The sequence below is a fragment of the Heptranchias perlo genome, chromosome 41, assembly GCF_035084215.1.
Source record: "Heptranchias perlo isolate sHepPer1 chromosome 41, sHepPer1.hap1, whole genome shotgun sequence".
In the NCBI taxonomy this organism is placed as follows: Eukaryota; Metazoa; Chordata; class Chondrichthyes; order Hexanchiformes; family Hexanchidae; genus Heptranchias; species Heptranchias perlo.
The window spans coordinates 8,552,160-8,573,026 of record NC_090365.1 but is presented as its reverse complement, the minus strand read 5'-3'; the positions used below and the strand labels follow the sequence as shown (position 1 = coordinate 8,573,026).

At 48.0% G+C, this 20,867-nt stretch overlaps 2 protein-coding genes across 2 annotated transcripts in view; both read left to right on the top strand.

Annotated features, from left to right (window-relative positions):
• Window positions 1-5,360, top strand: part of LOC137305869 (uncharacterized) — a 64,479-nt gene extending 59,119 nt beyond the window's left edge. Inside the window, exons 5-6 of the mRNA XM_067974805.1 lie at window positions 832-1,152; window positions 5,335-5,360. Of these exons, the coding sequence (XP_067830906.1) occupies window positions 832-1,152; window positions 5,335-5,360 (347 nt within the window). The remainder of the gene's footprint in view (window positions 1-831; window positions 1,153-5,334) is intronic.
• Window positions 5,361-8,861: 3,501 nt separating this feature from the next.
• LOC137306019 (reticulon-1-A-like) lies at window positions 8,862-18,164 on the top strand. Its single transcript, XM_067975035.1, has 7 exons — window positions 8,862-8,996; window positions 11,249-11,456; window positions 12,165-12,303; window positions 13,653-13,722; window positions 14,303-14,349; window positions 15,071-15,129; window positions 16,905-18,164. Exons 1-7 carry the CDS (start codon window positions 8,984-8,986, stop codon window positions 16,945-16,947), a joined length of 579 nt encoding a protein of 192 aa, XP_067831136.1. The 5' UTR covers window positions 8,862-8,983; the 3' UTR covers window positions 16,948-18,164.
• Window positions 18,165-20,867: the final 2,703 nt, after the last annotated feature.

Genomic DNA, 20,867 nt, shown 5'->3' with positions numbered 1-20,867 from the left:
AGGGTCAGGTGAGGTGAAGGGGTCAGGCGAGGGGCAGGCACCAGGTGAGGGATAGAGTGCGGCGTCACACGGATCCCCAGTCCTGTCGTCACCCAGTGTCCCACACTTTCCAGCAGGGGTCACTGGATTGTGAACAGGAGTGAGAAAGTGTCTGATTTCTCCCCCTCCCCGACCCAGGGGCACTGAGGACAACTGTACGCTTTGCCTGGTATTCAGTTGCATTGACTTCAGTAGCATTGAATATCGGCCGTGTGGTATAACGGTCGGCCAATGATATTCCACCCATTTGCATCCCCGCTCATGTCCAATTTCATCCAACCCCCAACCCCGTGTTTGAAGAATCATGTCAATCAAAACAAAAGATACCCCACAGTCCCACTCACAATGTGATAGAAAATACCTCCCCACGCACACCCACACAGGATCTCTCTCTCTCCCTGTCTGTGATGTTCCTCCAATTTCACAGTTCCATCCTTTCTCTGGTTATTGAACTTTCTATGCAGGTTACTCACTTGTCACGGGGGCCATGGGTGTGAAGTGCACGACACAGCGAAGCACTACTGCACACAATCAACCGTCACATACACACACTTACTCATTCAATCTCACTCACTCTGGCACAGTCATACACTCAGTCCCACAAACTCGCTCGCTCACTCTCACTCAATCAAGCAATCACACACAGTCACTCACACGTGCATGTGCAGGCTTGCACACTCGCTCTCTTGTACACGAATCCACGCGCACATGTGCCTCCTACTGGGAGCTGTTATGTCCCAGTCTCACTGTGGGTGAGAATCTCATGATGATAACTGTTCACTTCACTTACAGAAGACCAAGGAATGGCGGGTGAGATGGAGGTGATGGAGGCAGCAGGAGGCGCTGGTACGATGGGCACTGCGGGGCCCACAGGAGGGGTAGTCACTGTGGATGCCGTATTGCCAGGAAGATGTGACTGCTGTGTTTACACAAATAATGCCACTGACTGCCAACACTCACTCACCCTGGTCACTGCGCCAGGCGGTTACGAAACTCAGGAGGTGACGGATGATGGGACACGGGCAGAGAACTGGCAGTCACCACAGCAACCCAGTGCCTTGGACCAATCGGATTGTCTCAAAACACAGGGCTTGGAGGCAGTAGACCATTCAGGTAAAGCCAATCCCAGGGCAGGGACAGCATGGGTTAGATACAGAGTAAAGCTCCCTCTACACTGTCCCATCAAAAACTCCCAGGGCAGGTACAGCACGGGTTAGATACAGAGTAAAGCTCCCTCTACACTGTCCCATCAAAAACTCCCAAGGCAGGTACAGTATGGGTTAGATACAGAGTAAAGCTCCCTCTACACTCTCCCATCAAACACTCCCAGGGCAGGTACAGCACGGGTTAGATACAGAGTAAAGCTCCCTCTACACTGTCCCATCAGACACTGTACACCAACAAACATTAGTGCCCAGTGATCTGAATCCCAGCAGGAGTGAGCAAGTATATCAGACAGTGCCTGAAGAGCAAATATTACCCCGGGAACAAGGAGCACTAGAATCATAGAATCCCTGGTGATTCTTTCACATTCAATGAGATAGTCACAGTTGATGCAATGTGGTCTCATGGGCAGCTCCACTGCTGTTTGTGTTGTAATCATCAGTTTCTGTTTTTACAGAGAGAACAGCATCACCACCAGCACCTTCAACCCGCAGGTAATTGTGAGGGGGGAGGGGGAGGGGCACGGAGAGTGAGACACGGAAGTGAGGAGTCGGTCCTGCTCCACCCCCTCTACACTGACCCATCAAACACTCCCAGGGCAGGAACAGCACGGGTTAGATACAGAGTAAAGCTCCCTCTACACTGTCCCATCAAACACTCCCAGGGCAGGAACAGCACGGGTTAGATACAGAGTAAAGCTCCCTCTACACTGTCCCATCAAACACTCCCAGGGCAGGAACAGCACGGGTTAGATACAGAGTAAAGCTCCCTCTACACTGACCCATCAAACACTCCCAGGGCAGGAACAGCACGGGTTAGATACAGAGTAAAGCTCCCTCTACACTGTCCCATCAAACTCTCCCAGGGCAGGAACAGCACGGGTTAGATACAGAGTAAAGCTCCCTCTACACTGTCCCATCAAACACTCCCAGGGCAGGTACAGCACGGGTTAGATACAGAGTAAAGCTCCCTCTACACTGTCCCATCAAACACTGTACACCAACAAACATTAGTGCCCAGTGATCTGAATCCCAGCAGGAGTGAGCAAGTATATCAGACAGTGCCTGAAGAGCAAATATTACCCCGGGAACAAGGAGCACTAGAATCATAGAATCGTTACAGCACAGAAGGAGGCCACTCGGCCCATCGAGCCTGTGCTGGCTCTTTGTAAGAGCAATCCAGTTGGTCCCATTCCCCTGCTCTTTCCCCATAGCCTTGCAAATTTTTTCTCTTCTAATATTTATCCAATTCCTTTTTGAAAGCCACGATTGAATTTGCTTCCACCACCCTTTCAGGCAGTGCATTCCGGATCATAACTAATCGCTACGTAAAATAGTTTTTCCTCATGTCGCCTTTGGTTCTTTTGCCAATCACCTTAAATCTACATCCTCTGGTTCTCGACCCTTCCGCCAATGGGAACAGTTTCTCTTTATTTACTTTACCTAAACCCTTCATGTTTTGAACACTTCTATCAAATCCCCTCTCAACCTTCTCTGCTCTAAGGAGAACAACCCCAGCTTCTCCAGTAATTTAAGTCCCTCAACCCTGGAACCATTCTAGTAAATCTTTTCTGCACCCTCTCGAAGGCCTTCACATCCTTCCTAAAGTGCGGTGCCCAGAATTGGACACAATACTCCAGTTGTGGCCGAACCGGTGTTTTATAAAGGTTTAACATAACTTCCTTGCTTTTCTACTCTATGTCTCTATTTATAAAGCCCAGTATCCCGTATGCTTTTTTAACTGCTTTCTCAACCTGTCCTGCCACTTTCAAAGATTTGTGTACATATACCCCCAAGACTCTCTTTTCTTGCACCCCCTTTAGAATTATACTATTTAGTTTATATTGCCTCTCTTCGTTCTTCCTGCCAAAATGTTTCTCTGCATTAAATTTCATCTGCCATGTGTCCGCCCATTCCACACTACCTTTGTTATCTCCAGACTCAACTATTCCAATGTTTTCCCGGCCAGCCTCTCAACTTCCACCCTTCGTAAACTTCAGCACATCCAAAACCCTGCTGCCCGTATCCTAACTTGCACCAAGTCCCGTTCACCCATGACCCCGTGCTCACTGATCTACATTGGCTCTTGGTCCGACAACGCATCAAATTTAAAATTCTCAATCTTGTGTTCAAATCCCTCCATGGCCTTGCCCTTCCCTACCTCTGTAACCTCCTCCAGCCCTACAACCCTCCGAGATCTCTGCGCTCCTCTAATTCTGGCCTCTTGTGCATCCTCGCTTTCCATCGCACCACCATTGGCGGCCGAGCCTTCAGGTGCCTAGGCAGTAAGCTCTAAAATGCCCTCCCCCAAACCACTATGCCTCTCCACATCACATACAGTCGGGTAAGTCCGGATCCCGCTACATACAGTGTACAGTTGGGAAACAGTTTTGATCCTGCTACACACTGTGTACAGTCCGGACCCTACTACACACTGTGTACTGTTGTGAAACAGTCCGGATCCTGCTACATGCTGCGTACACTTGGGAAAATCTGGATCCCGCTACATACTGCATACAGTCGGGAAACAGTTTTGATCCTGCTACACACTGTGTACAGTCCGGACCCCACTACACACAGTGTACAGTCGGGAAATAGTCCGGATCCGGCTACACACTGCGTACAGTCGGGATCAGTCCAGATCCTGTTACACACTGCGTACAGTTGGGAAACAGTTCGGATCCCGCTACACACTACATACAGTCGGGAAACAGTCCAGATCCTGTTACACACTGCGTACAGTTGGGAAACAGTCCAGATCCTGCTACACACTGCGTACAGTCGGGAAACAGACAGTGTTTCTCTCAGGCGGTGCAGTAACAGCAGGGTGTTCCCCCATTCATTACAGTGAAAGAAAAGTGTCCACACAACTGATGTTTGGCCCTGAAAGACAGAGGCAGAAACATACCTGTAGTTTATCTTGAAAGAATGTTTACTCTTAAAAATTCCAATAGGGACGATACCAAAAGGGTTAAGCTGGGTAGCTGCAATGGACCTTGCACTGAATGGGAAATAGTGGATTGCTGTAAGGGTCCTGGCACTGAAAGGGTTACGCTGGGTTGCTGTAAGGGTCCTAGCACTGAATGGGTTATATTGGGTTGCTGTAAGGGCTGTGGCACTGAAAGGGTTACACTGGGTAGCTGTAAGGGCCTTGGCACTGAAAGGGTTACACTGCTCGAAGAAGGGTGTTGCTGGGCAACAGTCCATCTGTGATCTGATTGGTTGTGGAGGATACTGCAGCATTTACAAAGCTGGCTGGTCCCTCCCGGCCCCATCGTAGCATCGGGCGGGACCTGCTTTACCACCCACCCAGGCGGAGGACCCAGGCTTCAGCTACAGTACCCGAGAGAGGCTTGTGATGGAGGTCAGGTCCGAGTGCCCAGGGATGGAGAGTGTGTGGAACTCTGTCCTCTGCAAAGAAAAGGGTATTGAGCGATGTTTGCTTCACATTGTGTCAAATATCTTGTTAAATGCTGTCAGCAGATTGTGGAGAGAGAAAGACAGAAAAGGAGAGACAAAGAGTGAGACAGACAGGCAGAGACAAAGATAGGAGATAAAGAGAGACAAAGAAAGAGAGAGAGAGAGACAAGGGAGTGTCAAGGCAGAGACAAAGAGAGAAACAAAGAGTTAGAGACAAAGGAAGACAAACAGAGGGTGGGAGACAAAGGGAGAGAGATGGAGAGTAGGGTGAATGACAAAGGCAAAGAGAGAGACAAAGGGAGAAAGGGTGGGTGAGAGAGACAAAGGGAGAGAGAGACAGAAAGAGAAAGGGTGGGAGACAAAGAGAAAGAGACAAAGGGAGAGAGAACAAAAAGAGAGAGAGCATGTTGGTAAACCAGCAATTTAAATAAACAGGGAGGAAGAGACAGGAAAATATACAGCAATAGGTAAGAGGCTGCAACAGGATGTTTGTGAGACAGAGTCAGGCAGAGGCAGAGGAGAAATGGAGACAAAGAGACACATAGGCAGAGTGAGATCAGGTGAAAGCAATCAATGGAGAGGGAACAGAGATCGAAACAGAGGTCTGGATAAAGCCAAATACAGAAAAAGACGGGTTGATCTGCAAGTGTCTCCCAAGATCAATTGTCTAAATTCATTTTTTGCCACCTGCTTCATTGCTTTTTTCCTTCAGGTTTACAGAAAGCCAAATACCAGTGACTTGTCTCTTGACCCTGCCTCACTCCTCACTGTGGGCCGGGGATTGGCCTCCTCCCTGCCTCACTCCGCACTGTGGGCCGGGGATTGGCCTCCTCCCTGCCTCACTCCTCACTGTGGGCCGGGGATTGGCCTCCTCCCTGCCTCACTCCTCACTGTGGGCCGGGGATTGGCCTCCTCCCTGCCTCACTCCTCACTGTGGGCTGGGGATTGGCCTCCTCCCTGCCTCACTCCTCACTGTGGGCCGGGGATTGACCTCCTCCCTGCCTCACTCCTCACTGTGGGCTGGGGATTGGCCTCCTCCCTGCCTCACTCCTCACTGTGGGCCGGGGATTGACCTCCTCCCTGCCTCACTCCTCACTGTGGGCTGGGGATTGGCCTCCTCCCTGCCTCACTCCTCACTGTGGGCCAGGGATTGGCCTCCTCCCTGCCTCACTCCTCATTTGCCAACAATCAATGTCTGTGGAACACACACAGTCTTAGGGCATCAAGCAACAGAATGCTCCAAAACCTGTTGCCATGTGCTGTCCGGCACCGATCCATAGCCCCACAGACAGTGAAAGTGCTGATACAGAAAGGGAAAGGGTGAGACAAAGAGAGCAAGAGAGATGGAATGAGGGAAAGAGAGTGACAGGGAGAAAAAGAGGGAAAAACAGAGAAAAAGAGAAAGGCGAATGGATGGAATGAGAGAGGATAGAGAAGGAAGATATAAAGTGAGAAAGAGAAAGAATGCGAGAAGTGGATGGAGTGGCAAAAGAAAGGGGCAAAAGGGAAATAGAGACAGATAGAAAGAGAGATGACAGTGGGATAACAAGATGAGAAAGAGGCAGAAAAAGAGAATGAGAGAGATGCAGAAAGAGAAATAGTGAGAGAGAAAGGGAAAAATGGAGCATGAAATGTAGAAAGAGGAGGAATAGAAATGAAGAATGAGAAAAAGAGGGAACAAAAATGAGAAAAATGAAAGAGTCTGCAAGGGAGAAAAAGAGTGAGAGGGAGAAATAAAGGAATAGGGAGAAAAAGGGAGAAAGATGGAGAGAAGAGGGAATGAGAAAGAGGGTGAGTAACAGAAAAAAATGAGATGGAGAAACAGGAGAGAGAAGGGACGAGCAAGGGAGAAAAAACAAGAGTCGGAGAAGGTGAAAGAAAGAGAAGTAGAGAGAGAGAGAGAGAGAGAGAGAGAGAGAGGGAGAAAGGAGAACAGAGACAATGAGAGAAAGAGAAAATGGAGCGAGATTGGCAGAGGGGGAGTGCGAATGATGAAGCAAATAGAGAAAAAATGAAAGAGGGAAAGAAGAGAAGATGGCAGAAATAGAGAAAAAGACAGAATGAGGAACAAAATGAGAAATACAGAAAGTAGAAGTGATGAGAGAAAGATAGAGGATGAAAACAATGGATAGAGAGAGACAAGAGATTGTGAGAAGGAGAATGAGGGTGAAGAGAAGAAGACTGCGAGGGGAATAAAAATAGAATAAAATGGAGAGAGAAAAATAGAGGAGAGAGATGTGGAGAGAGGAAAAGAGAGGAGGAGGCAGGAAAGAAGGAGAAGGAGAAAATGAAAGAGGGAGAAAGAAATGTAGACACCAAGGGAAGGGAGAAAAAGAAAAGAGAGAGCAGGAGAAAGAGAGTGGAAAAAATAAAGATATAGAGATGATATGCCTGTAGTTAAGAAGGAGCACTTTAAGCATTGTGAAGGGTTCTGCTCAGGGTCGGTAAGTGCCACACGCCTACGCATCAGCCCTGCGCTGTCTCTGGTTTGGTGACATTAAGTAAACCTGATGTAAATCACGATTAATGTTTATTTTATTCTGGGCTCCTGGTTTATGCTGCTGCAGTAATTCTGCACCAACGCTAAACTGGAAATCGACCAACAATGAATAGGACAGCCCCTGTGACCATGGTAACTGTGGCCTGGGGGAGATTGGGCTGTAACTGGGGTAACTGTGGCCTGGTGGAGATTGAGCTGTAATCAGGGTAACTGCAGCCTGGGAGAGATTGGGCTGTAACTGAGGTAACTGCAGTCTGGTGGAGATTGGGCTGTAACCAAGGCAACTGCAGTCTGGTGGAGATTGGGCTGTAACCAAGGCAACTGCAGTCTGGTGGAGATTGGGCTGTAACTGAGGTAACTGCAGTCTGGTGGAGATTGGGCTGTAACCAAGGCAACTGCAGTCTGGTGGAGATTGGGCTGTAACTGAGTTAACTGCAGTCTGGTGGAGATTGGGCTGTAACTGGGTTAACTGCAGTCTGGTGGAGATTGGGCTGTAACTGGGTTAACTGCAGTCTGGTGGAGATTGGGCTGTAACTGGGTTAACTGCAGTCTGGTGGAGATTGGGCTGTAACTGAGTTAACTGCAGTCTGGTGGAGATTGGGCTGTAACCAGTTTAACTGCAGTCTGTTGGAAATTGGGCTGTATCAGGGTAACTGCGGCCTGGTGGAGCGATGTCTCATAATTAAATAAATGTATTTTCTATTTTCAAGGGAAGTCTTTCTCCTGATTTATATGTTTGCAGCGAGTTACGTGAATATTTCAATCCAGTCTTGTGCAGACCACTTGAAGAATGTGCTGGAGAATTAAAATTCAAACCTTTTACAACATATAAAATACTCCTAGCAACTGCTGATCACTTGCCCTGGGAAAATGTTTGAACCAAGCTCCTCGCCTTTTGTAGTTAGCACGGCTTCCTGTGGTGGGCCTTTTATATGGCCTTAGCAGGAAAACTTTCTCCTGGCTAATTCCTGTTAACATGTTTTTTTAAGGGTGTGTTAAGTCAGAAAGTCCGTTCCCGTTTTCTCTCCATTCAGCCTGCCTGTTTACTTGTGTTCACCTGTTCACTAAACCCTTTGTAAAGTACCAGAGCGCTGCTAATGCCATGGAATGAAACCTTGGGAGGAGGCAGCACCTTCAGGAGAGGAGGGTAGATAGTCAGTGAAAGTACATTCTGGGCTTTAGGATGTCACCTGTCAGCCATGGCTCAGTGGGCACCACTCTCGCCTCTGAGACATAAGGTTGTGGGTTTAAGCCCCACTCCAGAGATTTGAGCACATAATCCAGGTTGACACTCCCAGTGCAGAACTGAGGGAACACTGCACTGTTAGAGGTGCTGCCTTTTAGATGAGATGTTAAACTGAGGCCCAGTCTGCCCTCTCAGGTGGGTGTAAAAGATCCCACGGCACTATTTGATGAAGAACAAGGGAGTTCCCCCTGATGTCCTGGCCAACATTTATCCCTCAACCAATATCACTAAAACAGATTATCTGGTCATTATCACATTGCTGTTTGTGGGAGTTTGCTGTGCACAAATTAGCTGCCACCTTTCCTACATTACAGCAGTGACAACACTTCAAAAGTTCTTCATTAGTTGTAAACTGCTTTGGGACATCCTGAGATCATGAAAAGTGCTATACACATGCACGTTCTTTCTTTAATAGTCAGGGTGGGAGTCTCCTCTGTCTATTCTTGGCTGCCACAGCAGGCTACTAAGGCGCAGACCGCCAAGGGTTAATGAGTGCTGAGGCGTGGCTGGGGACGGGCAGTCCCAGCACAGACTGCTGTCCGCCGGACCCAGCAGCAGGTGCTGTGTGTCTTCTGAAGGTTCTCCCAGCAACAGGAGAAAGGAGAGGAGCTGAAGATGGGATGGAAAGGTTAGATCTTACTCTTCCTCTCAGTGCAGCTACATGACCACAGCGAGAAGCAATATGTGGTTCTGTAGCAGGTTTGTGGGGGAATACAGGCGGTCAACGTTTGCAAAACACGAGCTTTCCACAGCGTGGAGGTTACGTGACAGCTTGCAGTCAGAATTAGACTCTGACAAGCGCTGAGGAGAAGAGTGTCAGGTGTCTCATATTTACTCGGTTTGGCCATGTGTTTCTCACGTTAACTGATTCGGGTACATTTGTTAATTGTTGTTGAATTTGTTTTTGCTTTAAGTAATTCCTTTTTCCTCTCTGTGCCGGCCCGACGACCTCGTCAAACCTTTTTTTTGCAATTCGATCCGATCAGCTGTCGCAGCAGCACAGGATCCCCAGCTGCTCCTTCCTATCCCCTCACTGAACAGGCTAATCATAGCACCAGGGAATGCTCGGACTCCTACCATCCGTCCCCTGGGAGGTGACAAGTGCTGAATCTCAACGGTTTAAACGCAGCTCCTGAAGGTGCTGGTTTGTGTGGTTCAGGGGCTGTTGAAGCACATGGACGGATCTCTGCTTGCGTTGGATCCTTCAAGTCTGTGTCCTGTGCATTTTCTTCATTTTAATGGCAATTCTTCTATAACTTTGAAAGAAATCAATCAGCTACAAATTGGCACCGGACGCCAGACACAATTACACTATGAAAAGGATCCCCCCTGCCAATTTTTTTATCTGCCAATAATTAATTGTTCATCCTTTCCTGAGAGCATTGACTTTCTGCTGGGGGACGGGTCTTGCGGTCACCAGTTGCCCTCCCGAGGGTGCTGCTTCTCCCTGGGGACAGTTCCCACTGGCACTAACACTCTGGGGTACAGGTTCCATGGGTACTGACTCCCACTTGGGTATGGTTTCCATGGTACTGACTCCCACTTGGGTATGGGTTCCATGGGAATGACTCTCATTGGGGTACAGGTTCCACAGGCACTGACTCTCCTTGGGTTACGGGTTCCACAGGCACTGACTCTTCCTGAAGTATGGGTTCCACGGGCACTGACTACCCCTGGGGTGCAGATTCCACAGGCACTGAATCTCCTTGGGGTACGGGTTCCATGGGCGCAGACTCCCACTTGCGTACGGCTTCATTTTATACTCTTGCCTCAAACAGCAGCTGGCCTGCACTCTATCTTTTACAAATATTTGTAACATTTATATTTACAAGCAGGTTTTTCATAGGTGCCCATTACTTGTAACACAACAATATAGTCATATTAACACGATTTACACTTTGAAAACCTTCCCCCTGCCATTTTTTTCTGTAAATAATTGTTCATCCTTTCCTGAAACCTTCTGCTGGAGGACGTGTCTTACAGACACTGACTGCCCTCCCCTGAGGGTGCTGCTTCTCGTGGGAGGTTGGGTCCCACTGGTACTGCATCTCAATCGGCTAGAGCATCTCATGGGCACTGGTTCTTGCTGGGATATGGGACTCACAGACGCCGACTCTCACTGAGTAGCCTATGCTGGTTCCCGAGCCCAGTGCCCTGATTGGGGGTTGCCAGCAGCACCAGAACTGGGGGCTGCCAATGGGATCCTGAATCCGTGAGGATAGATTGCGGGAATCACAAAGTTGGCTGCAGTCGTGCGGAAAGTTTTGTTCTGACTGCAGTTGATTGGACAGACTCCCCTGCCGGGAATTTTAGACACTGTCAATGTTCAGGCTGTTGTAAAACTCCCAGTTTTATCCCTGGCAGAAATTGTGTGGAGAATATCCCAAGGTCTAGATGTCACTGTCCCTGTGTATTGATCTATGTAAGACAATTCCCAAACCCATGACCTCTATCACCTAGAACAAAGGCAGCAGGTGCATGGGAACACCATCACCTCCAAATTCCCTTCCAAGTCACACACCATCCTGACTTGGACATATATCACCGTTCCTTCATCGTCACTGAGTCAAAATCCTGGTTCGCCCTATCTGACACCATCGCCGCATGGACTGCAGCTGCTCACCACCACCTTCTCAAGGGCAACTAGGGATGGGCAATAAATGCTGGCCTTGCCAGTGACACCCATATCTCGGGAACAAATTTTTTTTAAACAACATTTATCTACACCGGCTCCATCTTGATTTGGATGTTAACCAGGAACAGTTATGGCAAGGAGACTATAGCTCATTGTGTTAAACTTCTTTTGGTGACTTGTGCTGAACAAATGCCAGCTTTTCTTTCCCTTTCTCTCCTCATTCTATTTCTCTCGTTTTCCCGCAGTGATCGACCTGCTCTATTGGGAGGATGTGAAGAAGACGGGCACCCTGTTTGGTGCCATTGTCCTCATCTTGTTCTCCCTCACCCAGTTCAGCGGTATCAGTGTACTGGCATACCTGACACTGTCTGTCCTCTCCGTCACCATCAGCCTCCGACTTTACACATCTGGCTTACATCTGATCTACAAAACACAGGAGGTCCACCCATTCCAGTGAGTACCAAGCGACAGCTGCTCGCACTTGCTCTGAGCTGTAGGTTGCCGGGGGCAGACACCATTAAGTTCAATTCACTCTTAAACTGGGACAGATGTTTGGTTAATATTTTAATATTTGTTGAGATGTTGTGCTTATTTTATAAAATGTTTACAATGGATTATCAAACCCGACCGAGGCTCAGTCCAAGAGGCTGTGATCTACTTGGATCCTTAGTTCCCAAATCCCCCCACCACCCCCCCCCCCCCCCCGCCCCATTTCTCTCCTGGCCCTGAAAGCCTGGCTTCTACTATGCTGCAGACTCACTGGGACCCTCCAGTACTTCGCCTGAGAGGTTATTCTTCATGCATGAGCCCAGTGTTTGCAGGCTATTTGACTCTGGAGGGCTGCACAGCCAATTTCAGCTAACTCAGCACAGACCTAGGATCAAACCTGGGGTCTTCTCATCTTTATGGCTCAGTACAGGGTTCTGTGGGACACAATGAGCCAGGGCGGAGAGCTCAAATGCTATTAATTTTCATACAGTAATAGCGGGCTTTCTTCTCAAGCAGATATTTCTCTTTTTCTTTCTCTCTCCTCACTCACCTTTCTCCCCTCAATCACCTTTCTCTCTCCTGGCTCACCTCCCACTTTCGCTCTCCCCTCACTCACCCCTCTCCCCTTCTCACTCTTTCTTCCCTCACTCACCTCTCTCCCTCTCTCCACAGGGTCTATCTTGATTTGGACATTAACCTGTCCCAGGAACAGTTACGAAAATACTCTGAAACATTGGTGCTCTACCTAACCAGCGCTATCACACACCTCCGCCGGCTCTTCCTCGTCGAAGACCTGCTGGATTCACTGAAGGTGAAAGCTGAGAGATTTGGGAATGGGTTTAAAGGGTGGAATCAGACTGTGGGGTGTGGCACTGTGAGCAACGAGACAAACAGCTGCTGCTGGGTGGCTAGTGAAAGCGGGGTTTATATTACACCGATCAGATAACATAGCCATACTGCCAGTGTGTCAGAGACACACCTCCCACTAGCACGCTTTTGTTAGTCAGAGCCACCTCTAGCTTTTCAGTGCATTGTCACAGTTGGAGGGGTGAGGAATTTTCATATCAATCTCTTCTGGCTGTTCCTAGTTCAATTTGAATGATTTCTAAAACACTTCTACAAATTTGCTGGTGGGTACAGGTCTGTAAGTGTATAACTCTGGGGTACAATACTGGTGGATACAGGTCTGTGACTGTATAACACTGGGGTGCAGTACCTGTGGGTAGAGGTCTGTGACTATGTAACACTAGGGTACAGTACTGGTGGGTCAGGCACTGGGAGTGAGAGCAATTTGATGGGATGAATTAAGGAGATAACACAATATTAAAGTTTATTGACATCAGTGTGTTTTTACCATCAGTGTACTGGTGCCAACAAACTAACCACATCACACAAACCCCCGCCCTTCTCCCACTAATTTAAGAGGAAAGCAGATCAGGCGAGTTCTGTTAGCGACATACAGTCCCTCCCCTGCTGGAGCTTCCTCTCTGCCCAAACGATGCTTGCACCCGGGTGGTAATCTACCACCCTAGCTCCGGCTTGCTGAAGGGTCCCACCCAAAGTGTTAAACTGTTTTATTTTCTCTGAAAATCTGACAGCCCAGCTGTGTATTTCCAGAATTTTGTTTTTATTTTGAATGATCAAAAACTGTGATTTATAGTTCCTGGCTCAAAGCACCCCACTTGGGACTTCAGTTATGTGGAGAGACTAGAGAAGCTGGGATTGTTTGCCTTAGAGCAGAGAAGGTTAAGGGGGAGATTTAATGGAAGTGTTCAAAATTATTAAGGGGTTTTGATAAGAGTAGATAGAACGAAACTGTTTCCATCTGGCAGGATACAGATTTAAGGTAATTGGTAAAAGAACCAGGGGGGAGATGAGGAGAATTTTTTTTACGCAGCGAGTTGTTATAATCTGGAATGCACTACCTGAAAAGGCAGTGGAAGCAGATTCAACAGTAACTTTCAAAAGGGAATTGGATAAATATTTGGAATGGAAACATTTGCAGGGCAATGGGGAAAGGGCAGTGGAGTGGGACTGATTGGGTAACTCTTTCAAAGAGCTGGCACAGGCATGATGGGCCGAATGGCCTCCTTCTGTGCTGTGTGATTCTGAGGGGGGGTGTTGTGAAGAATGGGTGCTCAAGCTGTCTCTCTCTTCCAGTTCGGAGTGCTGCTGTGGCTGATGACGTACATCGGAGCCCTGTTTAACGGACTCACCCTCACCATTCTGGGTAAGGTGCAAGTCATGGGTGTCACAGTTATTAAACCCGTACAGACAGATCACAATTGACAATACGTCTCCAGGCTTCTCTGTGGCTCTCAGTGAACACTCCCTAGGGGTCTCAATCATCCGCCATAACTTTGGCGGAAGAGCCGTAGAAACCTTGGAAAACCAGCCTAAAGATTGGGTTACAGTGGACAAGCAGGCGAATCCCTGCAGATTTATCCTGAAGTTCAAAGTATCACAGCTGGAGCAGCCCTAGAATTGTAACTGGCTCAGTGATGGACACACTTGCACCTGGGTGGTAGAGTGGTAGATTTTCAACTTTATCTCCAGCTTGCTAAAGGGTCCCACCCAACTGTTTTTGCTTTCTCTCTGAGAATCTGTGTGGAACTGAGCCACACAGAGCTGGAAGGGCCCAAGCTTCATTCCTGGCTAGTGCTGAGTTACCTAATCTCACATTAATGTAGCTGATCTCACATACTGTGACCTGGAACCCCATTTAATTACTGAAACGGTTCAGATGTAACTTGACGCTTTGCTCCTTTTTAATGCTCTGCATGTTGATTGTTTCTTTCTTGTGCTTTCAGTGGTGGTCGCAGTCTTCATCGTTCCCTTGGTGTACCGGAAACACAAGGTTAGTATTAGAGCCACTTCCCCGTTTTTGTAAAGCCGAGACGGTGTAAAGATTCACACACTTGCTGTTGAGCAAATTCACCAGCCTGAGCCATGCAGACCAGCAAAATCCTGGGTTCCGGTCTGATCTTGGCCGGGGCAGGAGTTGTCCTCGGTGCCGAGAGAAAAATCGGCCAGGGTTCCAGTTGTTGACCGCTCTCCAGTGCCCCCTGCTGGAAAGTGAGTGTGTGTGTGTGTGTGTATTTGGGTGAGGACAGGGTCAGGCTCAGCTGTTGTGTCCCCACAGTCAATTAGACTGCTGACAGTCACTGCCGAGACTCAAAAGAATGGCCACTTAAGATGTGGTAGAAGAGGGCATGCAGCACCCACAGTGCCTTGGGGGAGGGGAATTGGAGGGAAAGCAATCGTTTGATCGTCAATGCAGCACGCTGAGAGCCAGCAGGAGATAGGCCAGTGGGGGTGGAACTTCCACTCCAGCAGATCCCCGCCTCAGGGGACCCTCCTACTGCTGTTTGTAACGAAACCCTCTTCCCCTCCCCCATTTACTGTATGTCAGTGCCCCGTTTCCCGCAAACCAACTTCATTGCGTGTGTGTGGCACTGATTCAGGTGCCAGCCTGCACTGGGGGGGAGGGGGAGGCAGAGCTCTCCGTGTGATGGGACCATCCTAACCCACCCCACTAACCTGTTATCTCACTCATTTCTTTTTCAATTTCCCTTCAGGCGCAGATCAACCAATACCTGGGGCTAGTGAGAGGTCAGATCAAGGACTTCACAGCAAAGTACGTTTCCATTCATTGGGTTTGGCTAATATCAATGGGGGGGTGAGGATGAGTGGGATGTGGGGGGGGTTTGATGTAATTCCACTCAAGTCATACTGTAGCACGAATGTCTGCAACTGGGGGCATATCATGATAACCACAGTAACGGCACAAGTAAACTATTGTATATATCACTTCAAGATCACATCATGGGCCCAGCAGGAAGATTTTGTGCGTGTGAGTGTACGTGATTGTGAGTGTGAATGCGAGTATGGGGAGTTTAAGTATATGTATGAGGGATGTGGGTGAGTATGGATATGTGAGCATGAGTTTGTTTGTGTGTGAATGTGAATGCAAGTGTGTGTGCGAGAGAGAGAGCGTGGGACCAATTTTCATCGTCTTTGGGCCTGGGACACGATTATCTCCTGGGTGCAAAGCAGAGGAAAACAGGATGAGGCCCGTGACTTCGAGTCTCTGACCCGCTGATCCACAGTTATTCCGAGGGGAGGGGGTCTGTCTGAAGTTGGGCAGAGCATTAACACCGGCAACAGCCACAAAAACCTGGAGGATTCACGCTGAACACTCACGCACACTGAACATAAGAAATAGGAGCAACAGTAGGCCAAACGACCCTTCGAGCCAGTTCCGCCATTCAATAAGATCACTGCTGATCTTCGACCTCAACTCCACTTTCCTGCCCGATCCCCATATCCCTTGATTCCCCTAGAGTCCAAAAATCAATGTATCTCAGCCTTGAATATATTCAACGACTCAGCATCTACAGCCCTCTAGGGTAGAGAATTCCAAAGATCCACAATCCTCTGAGTGACGAAATTCCTCCTCACCTTCGTCTTAAATGCCTGACCCCTTATCCTGCGGCTGTGCGCTCTAGTTCTAGACTCTCCAGCCAGGGGCAACAACCTCTCAGCCTTTGCCTTGTCAAGCCCTCTCAGAATCCTATATGTTTCAATGAGATCACCTCTCATTCTTCTAAACTCCAGAGAGTATAGGCCCATTCTACTCCATCTCTCCTCATAGGACAAGCCTTTCATCTCAGGAATTAATCTAGTGAACCTTCGTTGCACCACCTCTAAGTCAAGTATATCCTTCCTTAGATAAGGAGACCAAAACTGTACACAGTATTCCAGGTGAGGTCTCACCAAGCCCTGTACAACTGTTGTAAGACTTCCTTACTCTTGTACTCTAACCCCCTTCAATAAAGGCCAACATGCCATTTGCCATCCTAACTGCTTGCTGTATCTGCATGCTAACTTTGTGTTTCTTGTACCAGGACACCCAAGATTCTCTGGACACCAACATTTAATACTTTCTCACCATTTAAAGAATATTCTGCTTTTCTATTCTTCCTACCAAAGTGAATGGCCTCACATTTCCCCACATTATATTCCATCGGCCACCTTCTTGCCCACTCATTTAACCTGTCTATAATCCCTTTGCAGAATCTTTGTATCCTCCTCACAGCTAACTTTCCCACCTAGCTTTGTATCGTCAGCAAACTTGGATGCATTACACTCGGTCCCTTCATCCAGGTCGTTAATATAGTCTGTAAATAGCTGACACTGACTGACACATACACACCACTCGGGCACACTGAACACACACACATCCACACACCCACTCCAGCCCCAAACGTTACAACCACTCCAGCCCTACACATTCTCTTGGGTAGATTTAAGGAACTTGTATAAACTAACTTTTTTACCTGGAGGAAGCTGGTTTTTGTACAGAACAATCTCCATCTCTCTTCAATCACTTTCTCTTCCTTCTCATTGCAGAATCCAGGCGAAGCTCCCGGGCTCCAAACCCAAAGCAGAATAACAGCAGAAGCGCCAGAACTGAGCCTGGAGCACAGCACAGGGCAACAACTGGACGCAACAATGCAATTAATATTTATAAATGAAAGTCTTAACCACCCACCAATCAGAGCACAGGGACTGGACATACAGTCCTTTAAGAGACAACTTGTGACCGTGTTGGATTTGCACCCTGTCCCGAGTACTGAAGACAATCCCCTTCACATGAAGTAAACCTGGTTTAATGTGGACTCAGTCCCCTGTCCCTCCAGTAACCGAGCTGGTCACTGCTCCACATCTATACCATGTGACCTTGTGTGATCCCGGGGAAATCAGTGATGTCACTTATGAGGGAATGAAGTTGGGATTTAGACTGAGGGGTTGGGAGGCTTGGAAAGGTTCAGGGTAGGAATTGTAGGGTGGTGGGTTTAGATTGAGGGGGGTTAGGGTAGTGTGTTTTGGTAGAAGTGGTTTAGGGTACAGGATGGGAATTGGAGAGTGGTGGGTTTAGGGTACAGTTTGGGAGTTGGGTGGTGGGTTTAGATCGAGGTGGTTTAGGGTACAGGGTGGGAATTGTAGGGTGGTAGGTTAAATGGTGGGGTTTAGGGTACAGGGGTGATCATTCTTCCTAACAAACACTGACAAAGTTTCAGCACTGAGTAAATATAAATGGAATCAAAGTTAACGTTAACAGGAAGCATTCAGTAGAAATGAAACACATGGGAATGACACAACCCCTCGGCTCACCGCTCTGAAGCCTCCTGCTTCTTTTATCTTTAAGGTTTGTGCTGTCACTTGGTGCAATATTTTATAATAATGACGTGTCACTGTTCTTACTGTATCCAAGCTCCAAAAGGTTAGCTGATCTCATCAGGCAAATGGCAGGGATTCAATAGTTGGCCTCAGTGTCATAGATTAGAGAGGAGAAAATCAGCCAGGGTTCCTGCTCCTTATCCCTATCCAGTGACTCCTGCTGGGAAGTGCATGTGTGTGAATAATATCTCAGGACAGGCTCAGCTGCGATGCCCTTCATGATCCAATATCCTGCCGACACTTACTGTCTTGGTCAGACTTGAAACATGACCACTTGGATGAGGTATCGGAGGCTAACTGATGCTCACGAGAACCGCACCCCCTCAAAAGTTAGTAACTGAGAGAGAAGTGGGGTTAAGATTGGGGAAAAATATGTATTTAAAAAAAAGGTGCTCTTTATGTATGAAATAAAGCATCAAAAATCTATAATGTATTAAAAGTCTTTGTCTGCATGCAATTCTTGTTAACTTTTTTCAATTATAAATTCCTATGTCCACATTTATAAATGGAACTGCCTATGTAAACTTGTCACGCTGTAATTACACCCTCCTGCCAGTGGCGGCGCTGCAGCTCTGGCAAGAGGGTGAGATTATAGTGGGGGTGAAATTCAACTTTGGGTGGGGGCACAAATCAGGCGATGGTGGATGGGCTGCCCATCATACACCCCAACAACTGAAAAATTAGCCAGCTGTATATCGGGCGGCCCATCCAATACCACCTGTTTTGCATCCGTGACAAGTTTACATAGGTGGTATCCATTATAAATGTGGACATAGGAATTTATAATGGGAATACAAAGATTAGGACAGAATGTCACATTTTAAAACGGGGAGTGAATTACGTCTGCACGCCCTGCCCTGGTCCAATGCAGTCCTGACCACGGAAGGGCGGCTAGCGTAATATAAAAATAATTTTAATTAAAAAATGTTCTTTTCAGGTTTTTGGTTTCTACCCAGATACGGAATATAAAATAAAGAGAAATGAACCTTCACAACGGGCAGGGCTGAAGAGGAAATAGGGCTTCAGGCATTTAACTCGCAAATTCTCCCTCAGCATTCCGGCAGTAGGCTCCAACAGGCACTGTTACTGGGCTGCTTCCACTTTGTAAAAGATTCCACTGATCGATCCCTTGTGCCCCAGAGTTGCTGATATCGGGCACACAGACTGAAGGATACTTGCGCTGAGTCTCGAGCTTAATCCGAATCCAATCTCTCTATTTAATAAAATACTTTATTCTGAATAAATTTGTGATTAGAAATGTCTCACACTGGGTAATGGGGGGGATTTGCTTCAAGCTGAAAAAATTGATCCGTGATGATAACCTGAGTCCCCTCTTACTGGCTGTGGAGATAACCCCGGCACATTGTACCGTGTTAATCTTCGTCATCAGGAGAGGAGAAGGAAAAGGGGAAGAGAACAGTGCAATTGATTATTCCAAAACATCTGCAAAAGTCAGTCACAGAGAGGTGTCCCTGGTCAGTCCAAGCCCCTGTGCTCTGCTGTTCAGCAAATCATTTGAAAATCTGAACTTGTAAAAGAAAGTGCACCTGCATTCGAATCAGTGCAATAAATGATGCATTACCCACCAGGCAGTGTGCGAATCGTACCTCACTCTCAGTACATGGCTGGAACCTCACTAGCAGTTTGCGACTTGTACCTCACTATCAGTGTGTGTGTGACTCGTACCTCACTATTAGTGCATGACAGGAACCTCACTATCAGTGTGCGACTCATAACTCACTAACCGCGAATGGAACCACACTATCAGCATGACTGAAACATCGCTGTCAGTCTGCGGCTCGTACCTTACTACCAGTGTGACTGGAACCTCACTATCAGTGCGCCGGTTGTACCTCACTATCAGCGAGCGACTAGTGCCTCACTATCAGTGTGTGACTCGTACCTCGCTATCAGCAAGCGATTGGTACCTCACTATCAGTGTGAGAGTCGTACCTCACTATCGTGAGGCGACTCGTACTTCACTATCAGCGAGCGACTCATACCTCACTATCAGCGAGCGACTCGTACCTCACTATCAGCGAGCGACTCGTACCTCGCTATCAGCAAGCGATTGGTACCTCACTATCAGTGTGAGAGTCGTACCTCACTATCGTGAGGCGACTCGTACTTCACTATCAGCGAGCGACTCGTACCTCACTATCAGCGAGCGACTCGTACCTCACTATCACGAGCAACTCATACATCAACATCAGCAAACAACTGGTACCTCACTATCAGCGAATGACTCATACCTCACTATCAGCGAGCATCTCGTACCCCATTATCAGCGAGCGACTGGTATCTCGCTATCAGCGAACGACTCGTACTTCACTATCAGTGAGCGATCCGTACCTCCATTGACCGAGGTGACCAAGTCCCAAAAGACATAGCTGCCAGGCTGGGCTTGAGGCAGTGAGAGAACCAACACGAGGGATTAACCTACTTGACCTCATCCTCACCAATCTATCTGTTGCAGATGCATCTGTCCATGGCAGTATTGGTAGGAGTGACCACTGCAGTCCTTGTGGAGACCAAGTCCCCTCTTCACACTGCGGGCACCCTCCATCGTGTCGTGTGGCACTACCACCGTGCTAAGTGGAACAGATTAAGAAGAGATCTCGCACCTCAAGACTGGACGTGCATGAGTCTCTCTGGGCCATCGGCAGCAGCAGAATTGTATTCCACCACAATCTGTAACCTCATGGCTGGCCATATTCCTCACTTCACCATTTATCATCAACAACAACAAATACTTGAATTTATATAGCACCTTTAACGTAGTAAAATGCCCAAGGTGCTTCACAGGAGCGTTATCAAATGTTTGACACCTAGCCACATAAGGAGATATTAGGACAGGTGACCAAAAGCTCGGTCAAAGAGGTAGGTTTTCAGGAGCGTCTTAAAGGAGGAGAGAGAGGTGGAGAGGTTTAGGGAGAGAATTCCAGAGCTTAGGGCCTAGACGGCCAAAGGCACGGCCGCAAATGGTGGAGCGAAGAAAATCAGGGATGAGGCCAGAATTGGAGGAGACAGATGACCAACGCTGGTTCAATGAGGCGTGCGGAAGAACATGCACCTGAGGCATACCTGGAAATAAGGTGCCAACCTGGGGAAGCTACAACACCGGACTTCACT